Below are 27,042 nucleotides of genomic sequence, written 5' to 3' on the forward strand. Positions count from 1 at the left end.
AATAAACTTGCAGTACCACTAAAGATGCGCGTGTTATAAATGTATTTGTTGGCTAATATTCAAAGTGTCATATGCCCAAACTTTGCATGCCAATGCTTTTTTTTTCTCAGCTTGTTGGATGGAGTCTCACACAGTAGTACATGCCCACTCCTGACTGAGATGGCAGATCACAAGTTGCAAATATCATAAGTCTTGGAAGCACCGTTGCGAAAGAGAGGAGGAATCCACAATGTGGATTTATTGCGACAATATTCACCAATAGCATCACCAGATGTTCTAAAATTGTGCGGATCTCGAGTTCTCACCCTCCATCCATCCACCCATTGTGTCTACTTGTGTCTACGGTGCCATATTTTAAACCGCACCGTGGTTAAATACCCGCCATAAATCCAGGGTGAACATTTATTATTCACTAAAAGTGTCCTAAAAACAGCAGAAAACTTTGAAAATGTTGGATTCTGAAATAGAAACGTGGAGGACCCTCGGAGTGGAGCTCCTTCTCTCTCTCCCTCCCTCCCTCTCCCCACACTGTCTCCTCTTTACGCTCCGCTCTCAGCTCGCGCCCTCCAGTCGCGGTTAACGGGCGTGCGGTTGCCAGGAGAGACGCGCGTGAAGTGCAGCGTGCAGCTTTTACGGTGAAAGCGGCACGGGATCGTCCCCCCCGCCATTTCCTCGAGCCGAGCCCTGGAATGTCGAACGGTGGCTCGGGCTCTTCCTCGCGGAAGGAGTTCGACGTGAAACAGATCCTCCGGATCCGATGGAGGTGGTTCGGTCACCCCGCGGTTCCTCCGCCTCACTCCCCGCCACTCGGAGACTACTTCAGCGCGAGAAGAACGGGAGGCAGCCCGGCGGACGGTCCCTCTGTTAGCGGCGGCAGCAACTTAAATCCGGTCGGCGTTAACCCGAGCGGGAGCTGTCACAGCGGACTGGTGGCAAGCGGCAGCGCCGGGTCTAACCTGTGTAGCGGCAGAAAGTTTGCTGATCCGGCGGGGAGTCGGAGAGGTCCGGCCGGAGCGGCGGCTGGAGCCACCTCAGCCACGGGGACCTCCTGTACCCGCTCCCTCAGCCAGCCCGAGTGCAGGAGCTCCGTCGCGGCGCTCTCCTGGATTTCCCCGCCGCCGCCTCGGCGTCGGGCTCGTCCGGTGACAAACATGGAGCCCCCCGGCGAGGCCCCGGTGCCCCAGCTGGTAGTTGAGCCCTCTGGTCCTGCCGGGGCCGAGGAGGAGATCGAGCAGGCGGCGGCGGCGGCGGCGGCGGGGACTGATGAGAACAACCATCCGGAAACTGACTCCAGCTCCTGCAGGTAGGATGGGGATGAGAGCGCTGGTTTTATTTTCGCACCGAGTTAGAACAACAAAAAAAAGTTACCGAACATTTTAAAGTCACAAAGTTTTTTTTAGAACTATATCATTTTCCCCATTTTTGCCAAAACAACAACGCATTAAAAGTCCAAATAAGCCTGAAAATGCCGGCATTTGTTTTTTGAAAAGCAATTAAGTTTATCGACCCGGAATCACCAGCGGCGGTTCTTGTATGAATGAAGCCACACACAAATATACACTCACTCCCCTGATATAGTGTATTCAGGCCAAGAAACACGAAAAAGAACAACTTTGTTACCTAATCAGAAATATTAAAGGTAACCTAGTATGTTCCCTTTATACATTTGTGATAGGTCTGCAGGTTATGCTAAACATGTTCATTAAAGTTTTGCGCAAAATCATTCTCAGATAATATGATTGATCCTCCTTAGTTTTGCTCATTTTGAGCCCATTTAAAATGTATTTTATGCAAAAGCTGTAGCTGGCCGCACGTATATAAGTCGCTCCGGAATATAAGTCGCATCCGTGAAAAAATGCTTGAATGGGGTTAATTAGCATAACAAGCCTCTAACCCGGAAAATTCTCATCATTTGGAGAGCCAAAACTCAGGGTTTAAAAGAGATTATTCAATTATTATTGTAATTTTACTGTCTTACGGTTGCACTACTATTATACATGTATACATGTTATAATTTCACGAATGTTGCACTATTTTGGCCTTTGAGAGCCATTGTCACCCATTCCAGGTAGGCAATTAAAAGTTCTACTACCCTTAGTAGTATGCAGTTCTTTATATATATATATATATATATATATATATATATATATATATATATATATATATATATATATATATATATATATATATATATATATATACACAGACAAACGCACACATCAATTTCAAACAGATGGTATTGGTATCGGCCAATACTGCACAGCCAGGTATCGGGGCCAAAAAATGGCATCGGCTCAATATTAGCTGAAAGTTGTCAAAATTACGCTGAAATTAAATAGTGAGCATAAAAGTGCTACGTCTTAAGCTAACAGTACGACACTGATGTTTCAGAGCAACAAAAAACCCACATGCAGCATCAGCGAAGTTGTAAAACACCCGGACATCAGACCTGTAAACTAGCGCTAGCTGTTTTTAGCTTCAGGGACTGCCCAATAACAGGGGGCTGTCGTGGTTGAGCTCCACTACACAACACTCCGCTGCATAAACACATACTGAAGCAGCAAAACAACATAGAAACGTCTCCTTTGTTGTCTTTAAGATAATGTTTCAATTAATTTTTTTGGTACAGGAGCAGCATATAGTTTTCATAAGCTTAGAGCGCCCTCTTGCTGCTGTAGACGGTAATGTTTACTACTTGGTTCATGTTGGTCAGTGTGATTTACCATTTAAAATTGATATATAAGTTGCACCTGACTATAAATCGCAGGATCGCCCAAATTACCGACAATAGTTGTTAAAACCCGGTACTTTACACACGTGAAAATGGCTGCCAGCAGATGCACAATGATACAGCCGTAAGTCTTTGACCCGGAGTCAGACCCAGAACCAGATTCTCCTGTACAGCCAGCAAGGATCAGCCCAGTCAAAATATATTCGGACCTCCTTCCACAGCAGGATCGAACAACAGCGGTTGTTATGTGCAGCCTACTAACTCGGTCTGTCTACCCAGCCACCGTAATAACACTCTGCATCCAACATTTTTTAATTATTCATCAAACGCTACCATTCAGGGACAGCAGCCATTGACTGGACGTGTAAAACTGGGACTTTCCCCGAAAATTGGGGGACGTCTGCTGGAGTAAACCCGGGCTATCACTAGCATTAGCTTGTGCTAAACGACAGATCACGTTCTTGCCAAACAAAATCCCATCAAGTTCTTACATCTTCGTCCTCTGCACATTCCCAATAAACTGTAGGGACAGAACTTCCCTTCAGTAGAAGTCTGTTGGTAAATCCAGCTGTGTGCTTTTTGTAGTTTTCCAAACAGTCGTTCCTTGGCAATGTCCCTGGCTGGAAGATTGCCATGAAAAACAAAATGAATTCACACATCCCTGTTCTCCTTGACGGTGAGACTGTGCACAGAATGATGTTGTTTATTGCAGCCAACAAAACTTTAGTCCTGTCCAGCAGCCATTGTGCAACGCATACGCCAGGAAAATCAGGTCATGTGCTCCTCATTTAAAAAACAAAGTGGGAGGAGCTCCGCTTGGGTTGCTAGGTGAGGGGCTGGGCTTGTGCCCGGCCGATTGTGATGCGAAGTTTTTTGAAATGGCTCATTTTTGGACACCAACAAACCATTTAGTTGTTGCCAAAAATGGTGGGATGGGGAGGTTAGCGCTTGGTCTGTTTGTTGAAGCAGTAGAGACCCAAATGGAAAAATAAAAACGTTCACAACACACATTTTTTTATTTTTTTATTTTTTTTCTCTCTTCTGAATAGGTCACCTTTAGAACTAAATAATATTTATCTGATCTAGGGCTGTGGTAAAAAGTCAGCTCACAGTATGCCCACAGCACGATGCCCAAGCATGTATTATAGTGCTTTTATCAGTAAAGCACACTGAGAGCTGACTTTAGCTTAACAAACATGTTAGTCTATTAGTTCTTCTACTCTGAGACCTCAGCAGGACAAAACAAAGCCAAGCGCCAAGCTCCACCTAGTGATTTGAGGCATGGACGCAACATATATCACAGGAGTTTCATACTGTGGGAGGTGAATTTTTAATGTTATACTTTTAATAATGCACTAGGTGAGTGTCCAAATTTATTTTCCCTTCTGGTTTAATAAAGTATTTTTGAATTGAATAGAAATAGCAGCTGTAGATGTTTCTGGTGTCCTCTGTTTCCTACTCTGGATTTGTTTAGGTGTTCTGCCCCACAGCCATTAGCTACCATTACTTTATTTATTTGCAGTCAAATGTTAATATGATACTGGTATCAATATGTTGCATAACTACACAGTCATGGAATTCAGTTAACAGCTAAAAAATGTTTTTAATACCAGCAATCCAATTTGAGATCGGATTAGATCGAATCAAATTGAAGCGAAAAGAATCGATTCCAAATCTTGAGAATTGGAATTTAATCGATTCTTGACTTTTGAATCAATACCCAGCCCTAATCTGATCTGAACAAACGAACGGACATCCTGTCCGTTCGTTTGTTCAGATCAGATTAGGGCTGGGTATTGATTAGCAGGTTTGACTCCACTGTATATTGTGTTTGTCCAGCTTCCTCTATACTATTTAATAATTGAATTTATTGCCAAACACCACATACTTTTTACTTTGCAACGTAATACTGAATCCAGACAAGAGAAGCCTGATCAGTGCATCTCTAAAAGCAATTGTACTTTTCTTTTTTTTCCTACAAAAACAAACAAATTGGCACAACCCTGTTACTGTGATTCTACATTACAGTGGTGTGAAGATCCAGCTGTGTCTGTGTGGAAGGACTTTCAATTAGCTGTTGCCATGGACACAGGGAAACAAAGCAATTCCTATCATTACATGTGAAACTATGGTATGTGTGAGTCCAGGCAAAATGCAGCAGTAAATGTCCCGAGATAAAGAGAAATGACGCATCGCTGGTTTATTGGTTGTTTATCTGATCCCTGCATTCACAAGCCTCCTGTCAGTGATGCGAAGACGCATCCAAAAATCTAAATGATTCAGAGGACACCGTGCTCACACACACACACACACACACAAACACTAACTACCTACACACTATTTCAAAGGGCTTTTAGTGGGAGCGAACACATGCATTTTTTAAAACAGGAACTTCTGAAGCCTTGTATTTTTAAGCCACTTTGTTGTCTCTTTTAATCTGTGTTTCTGTCAGCTAACAGATCTGCTGTGGTGTTTTTTTTTTATATATTTTATGTCCAGGGCTTAATATTTCAGCTTTGTGGATCATCATTGATGTCCACCAAAGCTTTGAGGGGAAAAAAACATTATATATGCCGCATCAAATGCATATATATATATATATATATATATATATATATATATATATATATATATATATATATATATATATATATATATATATATATATATATATATATATATATATAATATAAAATAAAGAAATACTGTTTGATCTGATGTCAAGCAGTCATGTTGGTTCCACATGCATACAGCTGGTTGCCATACCAACACAGCCCTTAGTTTTTGGTTCATACATGTGTATACAATAAATATGTTTTTTCTTTGTTTTTGTTTTTTTGTATGCATACATTTATGCCGCTCTGAATGAAACTTATCGCCTCCCACAGAGAGCGTCTGCACATGATGTGATAGTCCAGGAACCCGGGTGGCAGAATCCCAAATGGGATCATGGAAACAGGACGCGCATGGAATCCCACAGTATCCTGATAACTATGTTGTGCTCGGCCCAGTCATCTCTCCTCTCTCCGCCTCACACCACCCCGAGCTTTCACCCCCATTTATTGTCTGTCTGCCTAATTTACTTAACGTCTCCCTCCTTCTGTCCTGCGTTCATCTCCTGCCACCATTAGCAGTTCACGTGCCCTCCTCATTTCCCCTCCTATGCTGTGGTTTTACTTGCATATGCGCGTTTATAGGAAGGAGGGAGGAACGGAGGGAGACTGAATAACATCTGGGTGAGCGTCCTTGCCTTGTGCAGGGGTTTAAAACAAATCTGGCTGCAGGGTGAGGCGCGCTCTGATTTCTCTTTTTTTCCGTTCCACCGCTCTCTCTGTCCATGTTAAGTGGCTGCCAGACTCCGCTAAGGGGACTGGAAGGCAGCGTTCCCCCACTTCAAAGCCATCCCCTCTGGCAGTATTTAGCCACACCATTCATCTACATACACACTTTTAAAAACACATGCACACACAGGCTTGCGCACTTGAGGGCAGGAAAGCCAGCCAGAATGCATCCTCAAAGGGTTAGTTGTGGATGTGGGAAGAGGAGAAATGGAGGGAGGAATGGACGGATGACGATCTGAGGTGGAATGAAGTGAGCGGACGACGAGATTAACTGGAGAAGTGGAGACGGGACACTGAGCAGACGGAGCCAGAGTAAAATATGAGTTGTACGAAACACACATCAGCCTACACAAGCAGTAAATATCCCCCGAGCTTACCATACTCACAAGGTTTTTTTTTTATTTATTTAATGGTGGTGTAAGATATTGTAATAGTCAGTAAAGAAACAGATTGTTTTTCCTTCTGCATGAATATAAGGGACCAATCATTTGAAAGAAAGTTGACCTTTTTGTTTAACTGTAATTAAACCAGTCTACATGTTTCTTGTTTTAAGGTCATGTAGGATTGCTAAAATGATTTCTCTTTTGTTAATGCCAAAATAACAAGAGAGAGAATTTTATAGATGTTTTTATTTTTTATTTTTTCATCAAAGTCAGACGTTTCTGTAGATTTTCTTGGTATTTGGCAGAACTGCCTTTTGAAATGCTCGACACGGCTCAAACACTTTGGCAAACGTTTCACCAGCTGGAAAACAACACAGAGAGATAGGGCGTGACATTTAACCATAGTCCATCTAAAAAGATACCTTTTTAGTTCTTCACAAAAGCAAAGTTTTTTTCTATCTAAAATAATGATATTTCGCTTATTGCTCCTTTTAAATAGTGCAGATAGCAGGTGCAAGGCATATGAGGTTGATTGCAGCGGAGCAGGTGGGCATGGTGAAAGGCAGAAAGTAAACAGGCAAAAATTATAACTCCAAGCTTATTTTTTCGCTATATGGCAAAGGTAGAAGGCTAATGCGCACAATGTGTTCTTAGTTTTCCTTTATTTCTAATATATTTGCCAAAAACACCACATTTGTTAATGTTTTCATTCATTTACACTGTGAATACTTTCCAGGTGCACTGAATCACTGTTGCTGAGAATTGCGTGGACTGCAATCTTTATGACTTGATAAGAAGTACCATCTATCCATCTATCCATGTTCTCACTATATGGCAGTAATATATTTAATGATGTTTTGGTGTTTAACGCAGCAGAAAATGCTTTAGGGCGACATTAAGATGTACTGAAAAAGTCATTAAGAGACGGCAAGTAAATGGTTTCGTCGCCAAGACGGCAGATGTAGCCATCTTTCAATAAAATGTGCTATTGAGGTGGAAATGATGAATTTAGTTTGTTTCTACTAGTCTAAAACCCAAAGGAAAAGAAAATATATCTGTTTTGTTAAGTACTTGTTTATTTAGTGCAAGTAATTTTGTCACTGCAATATTTGCATATTGCATGCTTTCCTAGTTTTGCTCTGCCTTAGTATCACATGCCTCCATAGGTCCTCTTCTGGTCGCTTGATCAGGCTTTGGATGTGTCTCTCCCTGGAAGCAGCCAGAGCTCTCTCTGCCAACTCAGAGAAAAGTTCAAGCCAAACACAGAGACAACAAGAAGTTTTTGCCCGGCCGGATTCAAAATTCAGTCTGATCAGTTTGCCAGATCTCACCAGTGATGCATATTTTTTTATGCGGACAAAGCCAGCTGCTACCCCCGTGCCACAGAATGACCTTCAGGTCTGAAAACAGCTATTGTGCTGAGCTGCTTTCATCAATTTACAATATTCACACAAAGTTCCTCAGTTAATATAACGTGTCACATTTAAAGCTGCATAGCCACATTATTTGACTTTTTTATAAAGGTATACATCAGTAGTTCACACTGGTTGCATTATCATGTCCTGCTGACGTACTAGTATTTATTTTGGTATTTTATGCTTTGTTTTTGCTCAGTTTGCTAGTAAATAGAGCCTTTTGTGTTTATTTATATTAACGGAAGGGCGTACTGCGCGTGTGCAAACAAGGAAGCGGCTAACGGCTATTAGCGTCCCCCAGCGAAACAATGAAGAAATGTCCAAGATCCAGTGGAAAAAAGTTAAAAAAATATGATTCCAAGAGGAAAGACTGGAATGTCGCTGGGAATACAGTATGAACGTTGGTGTTTACTGAAGCAGATGCTAAACCTACCAATTGCTAAGATGTGATCGCAGAGTGGATTGAGTAAATGTTTAGATATGAGGCTCTTAAAGTTTTTGTAGATCGGTTTATTTCATTAATAATGGTTGGTCTTAGATCACGCCGAGCTGCCACTTTACTGCGACGCATTGCAGAGGGTCAGGCTCAGTCCGGCATAATTTAATACTGTTTTATTAATTAAGAAAACTGGCATTATGATAATTTTGCAATACTGCCAGTAGATGGCGCCACATCTATTTATATCTGTTCATCGCGCCAGAGAGCAAATCATTTTTCGTCTCAAAAAGGACCATCAAAACGCTGTCAAGATGGAGGCTCGGTGTATATAACTTTATTTTATCATGATCAAACCGTTTTTGGGCTTTTTTAATTATAAGCATGTTACGTGTCTCTATACCTTTAAAACCGATTCCTTCATCAGCTGATGAAGAGGATGATGACAGCCCCAGAGCAAGAGACCGCTTGTGGTGTAAACAGGTGACACAAAGAGATCCAGACCGCATTAAGGCTGATGAAATGGTCTTCTGGTGCTTGGGTGTCCAGGGTTTTTAAAACTTTGAATCCCTCTTTCTCTTTTCTAATCTTAGTCATCTTAAATTGGACATCACAACTATGAATTTTAGACTTTTTCAGAAGAAGATTTTAAACTTTTATTCATGGAGGTCCCATAGTTGCACGGTGTTGCAGTTTTTGTACTGTTGCCTTGCAGCAAGGTGGTCCTGGGTTCAAACCTTGTTCTGCGTGGAGCTTGCATGTTCTCTCACTCCTACCCCGGTCCAAACACATTCAGTAAATAATCTCTCTGCCCGGAATTAATCAAGCTTTATTTATACAGCAGTTTTCATACAGTCCGGTGAAACATAAATTGTTTTACAGAGGTTAAACTCTAGAGACACGCCATGAAATTATATAATCAATGGACAGATAGAACAAGTAAATGTGGATAATGAAACAACAAATTCATTATAGAGCTTAAGGGAACTGTTGTTGCAGTGTTGTGTAGATTAGCGACTAAACTCTGGAGATGCATGTATATTTTATAAGGGGAAGGATAAGACAAACACACATTATAAAAACACTAGTTAAGACCATCCATAGTACACAGGATTACAACAAATTATAAAATCTTGATTTGAACAGTATTGTTAAACCAAATGACAGTGTGACAATATGACTATGATTATTTACTTAAACAGCAATAAAATAAAATCCATATTAATTATGCAAAAGAAGCCAAAATTTCAATAAAATAATAAACAATCAAATAGCTGTAAACTTCAGTTCAAAGCCAGAATGAAAGCATGTGTCTTTAGTTTGGGTTTAGGAATATCTAAACTCTTGGCTGCCCTCAGGTCTTCAGGAAGGCTGTTCCACAGCTGGGGGCCACGATACAGACACTATAGGTGCCCAGTCTATGACTGAAGCGAATCTGATACACAGGATAGGCAAAAACCATTAAGAGTTTTGATTACCAATAAATCCTCTTAAAACCGGTTAAAAAAAGTGAGCAGGTAGCCAGTGCAGAGACTTTAAAATCAGTCCCATCTGAACACGGTTTTCGTTCCTTGACAGTAATCTGGCAGCGAGATTCAAAAAGTAGGTGGTACCAGACCTCAGCATGATTAGTAATAAATATATTCCTTGTTTTCATTGATTATTAGTGAATTATTATTATCAATTATTGGTTAACAAATATTGAATTTTGATAAACATCCAGAATCTCTTTTCTCTTTAAATTTGTAATTAGAAATTCTTTTCTGGGACATTCATCCTGCAGAACAGTTTTATTTTTATTATGAGACCAGTTTATTTACAACATTAATATAATGTAAAGTAATCAATAGTACACCGATAGCGTACTGCCAACATACCATTTGGTAAGTTCTTGAACTGTAAAAACAGGCAGAACTGGATCCAAAGCAGTACCAGCAATTCCAGAGTCTCAGTGAAACATAGGTGGAGTTTTGCTGTCACGCTGCAGCGTTTTTATATTGAGTGGGTCGCCAACTGGGGTTTCATGTAGCCGGTAGCCGCTGTCTTTTTGCCTGAGAGGGGGGGGGGGGGAAACTACAACAGAAACACAACATGTCAGTTTTGTGGAGCTGAGAGCAGCACCAGAGGCTGGTGGTAATTTAAGGATTTGTCAGCGCATTCCTTTTGTTTGACCGTAATTTGATCCGCTTAAGCAATAGCTCATAAAAATCTATTATTTATACATTTAAAACTTGTGTATATATAATAAAAAGAGGCATGGACTGCTTTATAAGGAGAGACAGTTGTCCTCCAGAAAAAATTATAAAGCTTTTTCGTTGTATTGCGACCATGGGTTGGAGGAGCCCGCCGTACACATGCATGTTTGAAGGATCTGGTTCTGTCCAGATTTTGAGTCGTTCCAGTGTTAGCGGTACGTGTTTCAACCTAGGAGAAAAATGCAGTGCCTTCCACATCCAGTGCTGTAGTCAGACACTCTTGTACACCCTAGATATGTAAAAGAGAGTCATTACTCTCCTAACTATTGCAGAAATTGTTTTGGTCTTTAGGGTGGGTCCTGCTTACCTGACTCCGCCAGATAGATTTGCTCCGCATATCCATCTGGAAACCTTCCGTTGAAGTAACTTTGGGAAGGGGCGAAAATACTGGTTAGCTGATTGGCCTATGTTGGTGATAGACGGGCCAAATGAACCAATCAGATTCGTCGTCGCTCGTAACAGAGCGACGACGAAAACACAACCACAAGCCAAGCTACTCTTGCTGCTGCAGGTAAAGGCTCGTTAGCTCAGCAAAGAAATACTCTGTAATTCCGATAAAACTTGCTCGATAGCCACGCTAACGCTAGTTTCATCGGCTGAAGCCGCCATGTTGTTTAGACTGAACTGACGCGCTTCCCGTTGCGTCACACCTCAACCCGCCTCAAAGCCAACGCTGATTGGACGTTCGTTTGGTGAACGGCTCCAAATTTTCTTTAACGGAGAGTATCCAGACTGATCTGCGAGTGAAACCTTGAAAGCTCGCGAGATCAGGATGGTCTCACGAGGCTAGGGTCCTGCCACTTCGCCTGTTGAATTTCGAGCTGAAGTCCGGCTATGCCTCTCTCTCTCTCTTAAAAGCCGCACTGGCTGTTTGTTTTGTTTTTTGCAGAGTAGCTATAGTGTAACACCTATGTCTTATCAGCTTCTGATCTGAAAATAAACCTGTTCTTAGAAATTGAACTTGAAAACTCTTGGTGGAAAACCTTTTTTTTTTTTTTTTGTTGGAGTAGATACGAGTGAAGCCGGTAGAGTAAATCACAGCTCAGCCCCTGCAGTGATTTAATTGTTACGGTCTCTTTTTAAGTGGGCTGAATTTATCTGGCCATTTACTCTCGGTAATTGGACCATTAGAGGGCTTTTGTATGCTCCTACCAACATATGGCGAGCCTGTAGAAATGTGAATACATGTGAGGAAATGATGCAAGAAGAAAATGTGTTGACATCGACGCCGCAGACCAGCTGGTGCGGCTCCCTCCACCCTGCTGTTTGTGCGCCGGATAAAACAGAATGGGCAAAAGGCACACCTATTTTTTTTTCTTTTTTCTTTTTCTGTCTGTCATGTTGTGTGCTTGCTTTACACTTTGTTCTTTTTCTTTCCCCGCCTGCGTGCCCGCAGGACGTCTAACAGCAGCGCGACCCTCTCCTCCTGCGTGTCCATGGAGCCGTGCGCCTGTCCAGAGGAGTCCATGTTTACCGCTTTGGCTCACGCTGATGTCACCTTCCACAAGATGGAGGGCTACCTGAGGACCAGGCAGCTGTGTGATGTCACGCTGGTGGCTGGAGACAGACGGATACCTGCACACAGGTGAGGACAAAACAAGCGTTTTTAGCTGCACAGCAGAGAGTGAGGCTATTGTTTTCAGCAGACGGGTATAAAACAGGAAAAATTAGCTGTTTTACGGCAAACCCTTCTTACAGTAAAAATTAGCTAATGCCACGCCTTTTGACAAGACAAAGTTGTGCATAATTGTGGCATTGAAGGAAATTGACATGTTTTCTACATTCTCATGAGTAAAATCTGAAAGAGTTATGTGCGATTGGACCCAGCCCCCGTTGTCCAAACCGTCCCCTTCAATCCATCCGTTGCCTTTCGTTAATCAGAGATCGGGTCGCGGGGGAAACGGGTCCAGCAGGGAACCCCAGACATCCCTCTTCCCAGCAACATCGTCCAGCTCATTCTCGGGGGGTCCTGAGGTGTTCCCAGGCCAGAGGGGATTTATAGTCCCTCCAGCGAGTTCTGGATCTTTCTCTTGTTTTCCTCCTTGTCGGATGTGCCTTGGAAACCCCCGAAGGGAGGCACCTAGGGGCCATCCTGATCCACACCACCTCATCTGACTCATGGTGCGGAGAAGCAGCACTTCTACCTTGAGCTCCCCCCACATAACAGAACTCCTCACCTTATCTCTAAGGCTGATCTCAGCCACTATCTACAGCAGGGGTGTCCAAAGTGTGGCCCGGGGGCCAATTGTGCCCCCGTGCTGATTTTCTGTGGCCCTCCGACTGAATTTTAAGATAAGTTTGGCGACTAGCGCTAGTGGCTTTTTGCAGATGGAAACTTTTTATTTTTAATTAGAGTAAATCTATTACTCTAATTGGAGGGACTATGTCTCCCGGCTGGCCTGGGAACGCCTTGGGATTCCTCCTGAGGAGCTGGCCCAAGTGGCTGGGGAGAAGGACGTCTGGGCCTCCCTACTGAAGCTGCTAACCCCGCGACCCGACCCCGGATAAGCGGAAGAAGACGGACGGACGGTAAATCTATTATAGACAAGTTGCAGTTATTATTGAATGTTTAATTGAATGTTCGGTACAACACAATACATTTGTCCTTTAATAAGCACACTTTTTACATTCACTTTAATTTCATAGTAAAGAAGTGATTTTTACCCAAATGCGGACTTTGGTGCATTAAAATCTGATTGGAATTCATTTAGTAAAATAGGCTAAATACAATTTGATATCTTTTCTTAAAATAATCATATTCTTGGGCAGGGTTAGTATATTTGGTTGTAATTTTGGCCCAATAGCCGAATGCTGATCTAGTGGAAACTAATTTTGGCCGCTTGTATCCAGGATCTTGTACTTTTGGTCATGGTCCATACCACATAACCATAGTTTAGGGTCTGAACTTAGAGCAGTAAATAGAGAGCTTTGCTTTTTGGCTCGGCTCTTTCTTCTACACAACAGACCGTATTTTCTAACCAAACGGCCGCCTCTCCAGTCCCCTTTAAACTTATTTTCTGAATAGCGTCTGCGTGTGAAAACAGTGTCCAGGGTTCTAAACCTATGGGGCCCTGTTCAATTCATCTCTTAAAAATGCAAACAGGGTGGCGTTTGCCATGCGCCATATTGGGGACACTGCAAACACGTTAAAGAAGGACAGAGCAGAATTACAGTTCTTGGCCAACATACAAAATGGCACGCAGTGGAGAATGAACACCGCACATCAACCTAAGCGCACCGTCCCACAATGAAGCATGGCGGTGGCTGCGTCGCTCTGTGGGGATGTTTTTCTTCAGCAGAGACAGGGAAGCAGGACTGGAGTGGAGGTTCACCTTCAACCAGGAAATCAACTTTAAACGTCCGGCTAGATAGAACAGTTTTTATTCATTCTCTGAATGTGTGAAGTTGGTAGAGACAAGCCCCAACAGACCCGCAGCTGTAATGGCGGTGAGAGGAGATTGTGTTGAGTAATGAGTCACAGGGGGTTGAATACATATATGCATGGCACAGTTTTCTCAGACTTTTTTATTTGTCGAAAAACATTCGTCCTTTTTTCCTTCCACCCCCGTTATTATGCCCCGTACTGTTTTGGTGTAAAGCCCAATAAAACATGTTGGACGTTTGTGTTTGTAACATGACAAACAAAGATCAAATGGTATGAATGTCTGGACCTGTGTATCCACACACACACAAATGCAAACAGATCACAGAAAAGTCTTTGTTCAAGAGGACTTTTTCACACGCTGCAGAAGCGCAGTCATGCTCCTAAGAAGAACTCCAGGTTTAGTTCTGTTTTAGCTCAGCACTCAGCCTATAAACGCCAGCTGAGTCATGCAACACTCACTGTGTGCACACAAACTCACACACGGCTGCTGTCTGTGGATCTGGCCCCACTACTCTCTACTGCTGTCTCCGTTGCTCTCAGGAGGCTGTGGCCTCTGCTGTAATCACATGGTTCGTCTGCACATTGAAGAAAAGAACTCCTTCTCCAGGAGAAACGCTTCTTTTCTCTGTCTCCCCATCTGCCTCGTTTAATTATGGCCTCCAGGCACAGATGGTGACAAAGACGCTCTGATGGCGTTCGTGAAGGAGTGTGTTGACATCTTTAAAGTTGTTGGCAGGACATGTTCGCTCTGTGTTTGTGAGAAAGGGTGCAGGAACGGGACGTCTTATGCTAAAGGTGACTGTGTTGATTTAGTAATTCACTGCGTAGGTACACAAAAAAAATGAATTTTGTGTGAACACAACATGTAAAGACTGATGTGTGGACATAACAGGAAGTTGTGCCCAATGTAAACCTTACGTGTTTATTAAAATTGGCAAAGGTACATACCATGTTGTATTGTCTTAGATAGATAGATAGATAGATAGATAGATAGATAGATAGATAGATAGATAGATAGATAGATAGATATCTTTATTGTAATTTTGCATGCACAAAGTGCGTACAGAACGAAATTTTGTTTGCATACAGCTTGAAAAGAATCACTCTAGAAATCACTCTAAAAATCACAGTAGATTGCACTATTTTTCAGGATAAAGATGCAGCAGCGATTTATGTAAACAATTGAGATGAAAAACAATTTAACAATGTAAACAATGCATGGGAAATAGACAGACAGTGTCTATGATGTTAAATGTTTAAAAACCATGAAAACGCAAATAGAAAAAGACAAAATTCTAAGACATGTAAAGAAAAACCTTTCTCTGTTTTAAAAAAAAAACCTTTCAGGAATATTGAGATTATCAAAACTTCATTGAAATAAAGCACAGGAGCTATAATGTTCCTTGGTTCGGTCTGGAGCAAATTATTAATGTTTGGCCTCAACGTGCTTCAGACCAGGGGTCCGTTCTTCGTACGTTGCTTAAAACATCCAAGATCAAATGAGACATCCAAGATGATTTCATCCGGCTAATCCTGATCCGGCTAATTGGGTTCTTCAAACACACCTGTTGTTTACGATTAGTATCACTGGATTGAGTTATCTGAGACAACTGCGCGTTCATGGGTTTGTTTAAAAGGGGAAAGGTATCGATAGTAGAAACAATGATCAGCAGCGCTGCTATTGGCTGTTCAGCAAAGAACGCCCACAGTTTTTCTCCCAAGCAGAACAAGAGCTTGGAAGGTTATGCCGAATTTGAGTCATTAATTAAAACACCTCAAAATCTGTTAAAGCCAGGAGAGAGGGCTGTCAAAAAGCAGCAGACAAATTAATGCGTAAATACTGTCCATGGTAGATGTTTCTATCACATTCTACAGCATGAATTTTTTGCATTTTAATAATTTGATATTATTTGTTCTTTTATATCAGAGCCTCCACGGGACCCACTAGAACATGGGGAAAAGTAAAAGTGAAATACAAGAATATTCTACAAAATGGTAGCCTTTAATTATTACACTTTATTTTAAAAAGGCACTTGTTCTGTCAAGAGATCCAAATTTCAGTGTCATTCCTTAGAGACGGGAAGTAAAGGACACTTGCAAACTGGGAATTTTAACAAAAAAAATCTTTATCCATAAAAAATGAAAATCTTCCTTTTCCAAGTCATCCACAGTTTTGCTGTATTGCTCCGTGTCTAGATAATCCATCCATAGTTTTTTCTAATACAATATACGGCTCGACAGGAAGCAAGCCTTTCAAAGTAAAACGAAACTTCACAATAAAATGGCCCGAACAAATCTTCTTACTGAATATGATAAAAATAAAAAGCAAACTATCATACAAATAACTTAAATATTTTAGATTTATGGCTCCAACATCACGTTTTCCTCTTTAAAAGCCACTGTTAAATGATGTGTTTGTCTGTTTATAACAGCCACCAAGAAAAATCTCTCTACAATTACACTGTCGCGCTGCGCTAAAGGATCCTGTCTATTGCGCAATACGCGATTAATTCGAAAAACTCTGCAAATTATTCTTGCACCTTCCGCAACAGGTTGCTGTCGTAAAAATGGACATGGCTACGGCAGACTTCTCCATCTCCTCCGCTTATACAGCCGTGATCTAATCTTGTTTACATGAAATAAGCCTGCTCTGGAGCAGGCTTAAGCTGGCGCACATGTTGCTATGACAACAAGTGCAGGATGTCTTTCGAAGAACCAAACGATCCAAGATCATGCCAAATCGTCAACAATGAAATCCTACTAACTGAGTTAGCGACGTACGAAGAACGGACCCCAGGGGTCACCAGCCTTTCTGAAACTGAGAGACTTCATTGGTTCTGGGTTATACCAAGGGCTGCCAGTACTGACCTTTGAACTAGAAGAGTCAGAGCTCACCATAATGTTATGTTAAAATTAAATTTTTTCATGCTTTTGTCATTTTTAAATCTATATAAATGCAGGTGTGATTAAAAATGAACCTTGCCTTATAATCCAGTGAACCTTATTGTCCGAAAAATACGGTAACTTATTGTTTCGGTGTTGATACATATGCCTGCAGTAAGTAAAGATGAAGAATATGCATCCACAGTTTTCTAGTAAATGTAGTTACTGAACAAAATTATGTGTTTCTGCTGTTTTGATCTTCATAGAGTAACGCTGGTAGTACAACTAACCAGCTAGTTAGTCAGGCTATCTGCTGCGCTACGCTTAACGGCTTTAGTTGCCACAGCCTTCTTTATGTCAGCTTTGATATGAAACTTCAGCATCTTGGGTAAGAAAGCTGCTGTAATGTTGGGGCCACATGTCATCTGGGCTGAGCACAGTTTTATCATTAGTTTCTAAGCACGTCTGTCTGAACAATAAACTGAGGACGTTTTCATCCAGAGCAGTTTGCTGAAGGGCCAGTTTAACGTTGGCATGTTCCCGCTTTTTGTTTTGATGGGGCTCATTTATAATTTGGGTCTTAACATATTACAGTTCAATTTCAATCCAGTGTGTGTGTGTGGACGAAATTTAACATAAAAGCCGTTCTCCTATTTTATCATCAACGCTGGTTGTTGGGGAAAAATGCAATTTGTTATAGCTACAGAATAATGTGCAGGGCTTTATAAAGGCTTTGCCAGCTGTCCACATGAAAGTAAGCCATATTTTAGAGAAATAGACTCTACAAAAACATGGCCGTATTGTTAGCTGGGGTTGTGGGTGACACCGTCACAAACAGCAAATCAGCAGATTTCTGCAGTTGAGCTTCCTCTGGGAATCTAATACCGACCATTTAAAAAAAAAAAAAAAACTTGATCCTGACACCAAGATAATACCTGGATCAGATCAAGATGGGCCTTGTTTTCCCTCAGTATATATTTGCTCCATTTTTGTTTTGAAGGTTGTTTTTGTCTTTTCAGTGATTTTTAACAACAATTTAACACATCAAGATAATTTTTTTTTTAGCCTTGTTGGGTTCAATCAGCGTTGGTTTTACTTAATTTCCCAAAGACAGCTGACTGATTTGGGAAAAGTACGTTTTGTAGATTAGTTTGATGGTTACCCATCTGTTAGCTGTTTGAAGGATTGTTCTCAAAAAGCATGAATGCGGCTCTGCAGGAGATTAGATTAAATCTGGATCAAATTGGCAGCCCAACGAGCTGACGGGAAGGCTAACATATTGCTACACCCTGAGCCGCGGCGCACATCATGACTAACAGCTGCACACTGCCCACCCTTCCTGGAAACGGACATATTTCAGTACATGAAGGGCGAAAAGTCACAAGATTCAAGTCAGTCCCTCATGACTTGCTTGTTGTGTTTTTCTTCTTTTTTTTTTCCTCTTCCCTGTTTGAGCCTGCATGCGCGGTTTGTAGCAGAGCGGTGTCGGTTTTCAGCTCTTGCCCTCCTTTCCTGACTTCAGCTCGTCTGTTTCCTGCTCTCCTCTCCGTGCCGCGTCGCCTCATCTGTTTTCTCTTACTGTACTGTGACACACGGTTCGGCCGTCCCGTCTGTGCCGAACCAGCGTACGGCTGGTGTCGCTCGTAGCAAGTCGGAGCCCCGCATAAAAGAGTAGATGTGCTTTTGGGAGTGTGTTTGTCAGGGAGAGAAGAACAGGGACACCTGTCTAGAGTCCCTGGCTGAACATCTACCTGCTGACTACACTGTATTTTGACATCTTTGTCTGCACAGCGCAAACCTGGAGCCCACACACACACACACACACACACAAATGCACTTTGCTTCAGGCTATCTGTCAAGGTCTCGGTGTCACTCTCAGTAATGAGATTATTTTCATGTGCAAAGGTATGCACATACACGTTGCATGCACACATTTTCAGCTATCCATGAAGCCAGCCATGAGCAGTAAAGGCACAGGAAGCTGCATTCATATGAGGACATGGGTCTGGTGGGAGCCAGTCTGCAAGTGATGATTGTTTTCATTACCAAATAATCTATTTTTAATAAGTACCCACATCCGTAGGAGTGTGCTGATGGGGTGATCAATATTCAAATGTGGAGGGACAAAAAGATTAAAGAGCCTGAGAGCCCTTGTGAGGGCGGGTTTTTTTTTCCACTCTTTTGCACGGCGCTCCTCTTCAGTCATACAGCACTTATCCCCGCGAGGCCTGTTCTACTTTACATGTCCTTCACCCCTGTTTGTGGTGCACACTTTCCCTTGTTTCTTCAGGCTTGTTTTTTTGTGTAAATTACATATCAACAATGCATCTTTTTTTTAAATCAATGTTTTTTTTTTATGGAGTCAAAGGTTTTGTTTTTAATTTTACTGACGTTTTCTAGAGCAACAAAATCATCCTGGATAAAACAAGTCGGAGTGCCTTGCAAAAGTATTCACACCGCGTCATGTTTTCCCCTTTTTGTTTCATTGCTTTATTATTTTTCGCTGATAAACCAACACAGTGTACTGTTCAATTGTGACGTGGAGTGGGAAATTATACATGGTTTTCCAAATATTTCCCAAAAAAAAACTGAACAGCATGTCGGGCAGTTGTATTCAGCTCCTCTGAGTCATTTGCTCAAAGAGCTGCCTTCCCTGTAATTACAGCTGCCAGTCTTTTTTGGGGTATGTTGCTATCAGGCTGAGGTTTATGCAGATTCTGCTTTTCAGAGCAATTCGTTTTCAGTCAGACTGTATTTAGAGTATCTGGGCACTGCCATTTTTAAGTCTTGCCACAAATTTACAGGATTCATGTCTAAACTCTGACTGTATGTTGAGGCTCGTTGTCCTGCTACCTCTTCCCCTTTTATCCAACTGGTTTCCTTTCTGGATTTACCTCCATCCCATCAACTCTGACCAGTTTTGCTGTCTCTGCCGAAGAAAGGCATCTCCCACAGCATGATGCTGCCATCACTTAGCTTCATTGTGGAGATGTTTGTTGTTAGTTTACCACTAAATTTAGCGATTTGATTTGCATGTAGGCAAAAAACAAAAAAAAATCTTGGTCTCGGCTGAGCAGAGTGCCTTTTTCTCTGCGTTTGCTGTGTCCTCTGCATGGCTGATGGTAATTAGGACTCTTGGTAGCTTTGTAGTTTTATTTTTGCCACTCCGTGATAAAACACTGAATTGTGGACCATACACGTAATAATTACCATCGGCCTTGTGGCTGCTTTTCTAACTACTTTCTTCAGGTGGACGACCAGGTATTTAGTAAGTTATGTTTTTGCCACACCCTAGTTTCAGATGCGGGGCTGCGCAGAGCTCTGTTAAAATGTTAAAAGATTGGGATAATGTTTTTATTGCCCAACTCTGCTTTAAACCTCCCCACCTTACCCCTGCACTGTCTGCTGTGCTCCTGGGTCTTCATGACGCCGTTTGTGTCCTCTAGCTAACCTTTTCACTGAACAGCTGGATTTATAAAGAGATTCAATTACAAACAGCTGGATTCGGTTTATGCAAGTGATTTTATTTAGGGTTGTCAGAGTAAAGGGGGGTTCGATTTTAATGTATTTCTGTAAAAATGCTGACAACCAATACATCATGTCTTACACGTTTTGATTTTGCACTGCTTTTTGCTGGTCTATCACACAGAATCCCATCTGAAGATTGATGTAACAAGAGAAAATTTGGAAAAGTTCAAGGTGTACATTATTAATCTACAGTAGAACATACTAGAAATAAAAGGGCCTCCAGAAGGTCTTTTTTAAGGGGTTTTATGTCCCATTTTAACAGACTTCATGACCCGTTTATGGGCTTGTCATGTTCCGCCTTGTCTCCACGTGTTACGGTCTCCGGTTCGACCTTTCCCTCCCTGCTCTGCAGCTTTTCTCTTTCACGTCAGACTCTTCCTGGCGTCAAGGTCAGATCTGTCCGTTCCTCGCTTACAGCTGCCCATCTTCTCTGACCGATGCCCTTTTTTTCCCTCCCCTCTCTCAGACTGGTCCTCTCATCTGTGTCGGACTACTTCGCGGCCATGTTCACCAGCGATGTGCGGGAGGCCAAGCAGGACGAGGTGAAGATGGAAGGAGTGGACCCCGAGGCCTTGTGGGTCCTGGTCCAGTACGCGTACACAGGTGCGCACTAGAATGCAGTCTAAAAGCTTCAAGCAATGATCATTAAAATCCCAGTTTTTAGGAAACCTTCCAGCTGGGAGTAAATTCTGTCACTAAATGTGTTTTCCAGGCCGCCTCGAGCTGAAAGAGGACACCATCGAGTCTTTGCTGTCGGCCTCCTGCCTGCTGCAGTTGTCGTCGGTGGTCCAAGCTTGCTGCTCCTTCCTGGTGAAGCAGCTCCACCCCTCTAACTGTCTCGGCATCCGCTCCTACGCCGACGCCCAGGGCTGCCATGACCTGCAAAGAGCCGCTCACGCCTACACCATGGTGGGTACAGAGCCACTCGGCGCATATGGTCTGTGTAACTCCACTCCTTCTGAAGTCATGGTGAGAAATGAATGAACAGGCTGCCTGGGAAGGGTTCGGCTCTCACAGCGACAAAGGAAGACCTTAAAAGACAAAGACGACGCACGCCAGGTTCCTCACAGCTCTTCCTCTTGCATCTGTGCAGCCCTCCTCAGATTTTGGTCTGATCTGGTTCCTGATAACGAATTAGCTTCTTATTCACAACACATCAGACCATTATTGCCACAAAAGATGTTTTTCCAGCCCATGGTTGCTATGGTGACTGAAAAACCACCTTCCCTGTCCTGATTATTCTTTTTCATCTTGTTTTTTTTTTTTTTTCCTGCCTTTAAGTGACTTCTTGAATTTAATGATCTTGTGTGTCTGTGGTGCGTTTAATTCGAAAGCTAAAATTGCCTTTACTTGGTTTTATTGTTTTTTGTAGTTTTATTCACGTTTTGTTTTGTAGTTTATTCACGTTTACATTAGCACACACGCATACAGAGCTGGTTTTTAAAGACGGCAGCGAGAGGCTCTCTCTCTGCACCTCGGTAGCCCAGCTGTCCTCGCCTGTCCGTCTCGTGATAACCTTCAGTAGTCCATCGCTCGGTTCATCCTTGACCGTCTTCACCCACCAGGAGCACTTCCTGGATGTAGTCGGAGGCCAGGAGTTTCTTGTACTCCCAGTGGAGGAGATGGAAAGGCTGCTGACATCTGATGACATCAACGTGCCAGACGAGGAAACGGTGGTGACCTCTTTGCTGAGCTGGGTCAGTCACGATCCCGCCACCCGGCAGCCCCGCCTACCGTCACTGCTGGCTCACGTCAGACTGCCGCTGCTGCAACCGCAGGTTAGAAAAAACCCTCCTCACAAATTGGATGGCGGTCTAAGGGAAAATGCACACTAATTTACCTTCTTTACAAATTACTATTTTGTGTTAGTTCTGCTTTCATATCCTTACAAGTACCAAGAAATGTCTCAAAGGACCCCAGGTAAGAGTGCGTTTTCATCACAGGGCTAAAAGATAATGCAGCAATCAGCTCTGTTAATGAGACATTTATGGTGTTGCTTGATAGACGCAGGGATCCTACTTGATCTTGGAAATGTTTCTGTAGTATCTTTCAAGTCTGTAAGGGAATTGATTTTCTGATCCTTGAGGGAGAAGCTCAGCAGATCCTATATTTGCCTAACGAAGAAAATCTATTTAGGTCCTGATTGAGAAATATACAGTGAAATTGGAGCCCTTTTGTATTGTTTTGTAATTTCTGCGCAGTAGCTTGTGTTTTTTTTTTTTTTTTGCATTGAAATACATAACTGCAAAGATCAGCTTTTCTTCTGACCTGCAGATTGTTTTCTGCGCCCAGATTTGATTCATTCTCCCTTTTCATTACTGCCTCTTGGTTATAAAATGGCCTCGCTCTCCATTTGTCTCACTAACCTCTTTGGGCAATTAGAGGGACAATAACGGTTACGTCCACAATAGATTGACACCATTTGTTTGTCCAGTGTGTGAGAATGTGTTTGGTTTTAGTGTGTAAGTGTGCCCTTGCCCTGTCTGTTTCATGTAGCAGCGACTGATGCCTGAAATTGTCAGCTTCACCCCCTGAGGCTGTAGCTTCTTTAAAACCTTAATTAATTCATCTACAACCTTAATTAATCCTGGCATCACTCGTAACTGCAGCCAAAACACCTTTTCTCTTCCTCTCCTCATTCCATCTTTCCCTCACTGTACAGAGACTTGTGGAAGTATTCACAGCCCTTCAACTTTTCAAGAAAACAAAAATCAATTAACATAATTACTGTAGTTGTGAAGAAAAAAGTGGAAGAAAAAAGACAGACGGTTTTCTAATTTTACAAATAATCAGAAAAAACGTGGCATCTGTGTTTCTGTTCATCCCCACTGAGTCCATACTTGGCTGCAATTATCTTTTGGGGTATTTCTTTAACAGCTTTGCAAATCTAGAGTTAGCAGTTTTCTACATTCTTCTTTGCAACATGGAGTCTGTGAACAGATATTTCCAAGTCTTACCATCAATCCTCTGTTGGATTTCGGTCTAAACTTTGACTGAGCCATCCTAGCACATCCGTATGCTTTGATCTGAGCTATTCTAATGTAGCTCTGGCTGAATATTTAGGATCATTGTCCTGACGGAAGATGATCCGATGCACCTATGGCCAATCTTGTGCAGTCTCCAGCTGGTTTTCTTCCTTGGTTCTACTCAGACTACCTTCCCTGTGCCTGTTGAGTAGAAGCATCCCCACAGCATAATGCTACCACCACCATATTTCTTAGTGGGGATGGTGTGTTCAAAGGGATGTGCATGCATGCGTTGTTGTCCTTCAGCTTTGCAATTATGCTGTATTGATCCATGCATAAAATACATTTATTTATTTATTTTTTATGCGACAAAATGTGAAAAAGATCAGTGGGTGTAAATACTTTTGCAAGGCGTGAAAGCTGTGAAGACGAAGCTAACCTTTTCCACAGGGCAGTCTTTCTCATCACAGCTGCCTGTTTTTATACATCTGGGTGTTTTTCACCTGTGAAGTATACAGAACGAGCGCTTTAGATGGATGACTTTGCCCCCCTCAGCTAAACCCACAAGTAGCAGTAACATGTTATCAGGCGGGAAGATTGATGGCAAAGGGGCAAAGAGGCAAAATGGTCCTGGAGCAGAAAGAGCGACAGAAAGAGAGAGGCGCGGAGCTCCGGGCTCATTCTGCCTTCTACACTTCATCTTGTGTAACAGCCCCACCCTCTCCCAACACTATTTCAAACCGATAAACGCATTAACATTCAGCCGCCCCGTGACCTGTGAAATGCCAATAAAATGACTTATAAACTCACGCAGGCTACCTGATCAGCACTTATCAACCGATTAGTCAGCTCTCAATCTGGGCGGCCACGTGATTACTCATCCAGATGGTGTTAATTCCTCGGATTAATACCTCTGATCCCTGCTCCCCATTATCTCTGTCATATAAACGCAGATACACACTCTTGATCTAATCTTCCCAGGCAGCCATCTGTGGCGTGGCGCACCAAACTGTTGTATGACAGTTGGTGGGATTTTGTGACGGTGCTGAAATGACTGTGGCAGCAGAGAGCTTGCTAAGAAAGTTGCGATGAAAAGAAGCCTTTACCTTTGGGGAAAGCAGTGCAGATGTACAGCATCCAGCACATTGATTTATACCTTAAGATATTAAAACACTCTGACATTATTTTTTTGCATTGGACAGGCATAATCTCACCCAATAGATTTCAAAAATAATGTTTTTTTGTTTGTTTTTTAAACAAAATCGTGTATTGGCTACCCTGCTGTAAGTACTTTTGCTAGCCCCTAAATGCCTGTAAGACAAAATTGGGTGTCCTACAGTTTTTCCCACGGTTGAGAGATCTAGAGACATTATTAAATGGGAAAGGCTCAAAGATACCCCTCCAGAGTCCTGGGCCCTCTCTTAGGCTGTCTGCTTTTCCTCTCACCAGAAGGATATTCTTTATTATTTGGCCTGGGGTGTTGAGCTTAACCTGACTCTCGCCAGATGTATGTCGCTCCGCCTACCTTCACTCACATACATCTGGGACATCTCCCATAGAGAGTGATTTCTCCAACCAATTTTATGGTCTGGCCAATCAGGACGCAGGGCTGGCATTTCATAGATGTGACGTAGTGGAGACGCGACCATGACGTGAGACTGTTTTGATTTAGACAGCAATGGCGGCTCACATCGAAGAAGCAAGCGTTAGCATTGATGCTGCTATTTCTTCCGTGTTGTCCAATCTACCTAATATTGTTTCATTAAAAGAACATCAGAGAACGGCTCTGAAGGCTTTTGTTGGTGGAAACCATGTTTTCGCCCTTCTCCTGACCGGATTTGGCAAGTTTTGTTTTCCGGCGCGCGCCCGTGTCGGAGCGGTTAGCGAGAACGATGTTAGGGGGTCTTTAGTCCTCAACGCGGTCAGCCCGGGATCGACTCCGACCCGCAGCGCTTTGCCGCCTGTCTTCCCTCCTCTTCCTGTCAGCTCACTGTCAATAAAACGCATGCCACTAGAGCCGCACATAAAAAAAAAAGTTGTTCTTTTTTCCTGCGTCGCTCTCACAGCATCATGGGTTGGCTTCGGTGTGAGTGGTTGAAATAGCACGTCGATAAAGATGACAGACAAGTGGCTTATCCAATTATATGCAAGGATTTTTGATAAGGCCCAGCCTTCAAAAAAGGCAATTCCTATGGAGAGGTCCCAGATGTATGTGAGTGAAGCTAGGCGGAGCGACTTACATCTGGCGAGAGTCAGGTTAGGTTGAGTTAACTCTGACAGGTTAATATTGTGTCTTTTGTTAACTATTTTTGATTATCCTTCTGAAAGACCTATAATGAACCTGTTTAGGCCAACAGATTTTAAAATAAAACCTTTTGCTGTTTCAAAGAGGATTTTGAAGAGAAACAGGCCCACAGCATCATAGATCCTTCACCATACTTAACAGTAGGCATGTGCCAGGAATATAAACCTTCAGCAAAACAAAGGCTGCTGATATAAACAAGCGTTCACGTTTCACATGAAAATGGTTGCATACTTTTGTTTAACTTTAAGGCTGCTACAAAATACACGAGAAACAAGAAATTTGTTCTCCCTACCCCAGCAAATGACATTGGATTGTTCTTGCAGTCCTGCTCTGGGAGTTCTCGCTGCTTGTTCTTAACAAAAATCTGGGTCAAACTTTTTTTCGCAGGGTTTCCGACTACTGTTCTGTGATTGGTCAGGATTTGGATGGCCATGTTTGAGTTGGAAAAGCAGAAATGTCTCACGCATCTGTCGAACTAAACACTGTAGTCGTCCAGTTAAACATGCCACTTCCACTCACTTGCAGCGTTTCCCCTATCAATTATCCAAGCGAGACAACCCACTCCCAATGAGTGCAGTACCACACGCCCACAGTGTTGTAGTTTTCCCAAATAGCACTAGCGCACACCGTGAGCTATGTTTTCTCTCTGCTCCTCTACTTTCAGCTCTCCGTCTGCCCTGTGCTGAGCTCTGTCTTTGTGCCCCCCTTCTCTGTCTGCCCTACCCTCAATCAATATTCAGCAATTGCGAATAACAATGTTCAAACATTTTGTCCTCCTCCTCCTCTCTTACTTCCATATCTGCCATTGTGGTGTTGTCTGTCAAATTTCCAGAATCTTAGAGCGGATGGGACACGTGTTAAAGTGGCAGAACTTTCTAGGGTTTCGGTAGCTGAGCTTCTCGCGAAGTATGAATAGACGGAGCCAAATTAAACTTCCTTTTGGTTCGTGGCACCTCGACAACCAGAACAAATTTCTCGGTTCAGAGTATGTAGCAAGCTTAAGTCTCTTCTGACCAAAGCCCATGGTTTCAGATGAACTTATAGTGGTGTTTAACAACCTTCACATGGTGACATTTGCGATGGTAGGACACAAATGGCTCTCTCCTGTCATGTCTCTCAAACATCCAGTTGGCCTGTAGCGGGCATCTAATGTGCCGTTATGGATCCTTGGTGACCTCTAGGATGCAGCAGCCTTATCTGAATAGCGTGGTCTCCTATCTTTCTAATTTTGAAGAGTTGTTAATAGTGATATGCCTTTGTCATCTGCGGTCATAATATAAAGTTAATATAGACATCTAAGACACTCTGATCATCATACATAAAGTAAAATTTTAATGATTAAGTTGCATTTATTTTAAAGGAATTGTTAGGGGTTACCGAAAGCTGTGGTATTTTTTATTTAATTGTTTTGTGG

General features: G+C 42.5%; 1 protein-coding gene across 1 annotated transcript in view; it reads left to right on the forward strand.

The window, feature by feature from the left end:
* The first annotated feature begins 541 nt into the window (after positions 1-541).
* klhl5 (kelch-like family member 5) overlaps positions 542-27,042 on the forward strand; it is a 43,164-nt gene continuing 16,663 nt past the window's right edge. Inside the window, exons 1-5 of the mRNA XM_012865461.3 lie at positions 542-1,303; positions 11,958-12,146; positions 20,824-20,960; positions 21,070-21,266; positions 21,923-22,135. Of these exons, the coding sequence (XP_012720915.2) occupies positions 690-1,303; positions 11,958-12,146; positions 20,824-20,960; positions 21,070-21,266; positions 21,923-22,135 (1,350 nt within the window). The 5' untranslated portion in view covers positions 542-689. The remainder of the gene's footprint in view (positions 1,304-11,957; positions 12,147-20,823; positions 20,961-21,069; positions 21,267-21,922; positions 22,136-27,042) is intronic.

Source organism: Fundulus heteroclitus, chromosome 5, assembly GCF_011125445.2.
Source record: "Fundulus heteroclitus isolate FHET01 chromosome 5, MU-UCD_Fhet_4.1, whole genome shotgun sequence".
Classification (NCBI taxonomy): Eukaryota; Metazoa; Chordata; class Actinopteri; order Cyprinodontiformes; family Fundulidae; genus Fundulus; species Fundulus heteroclitus.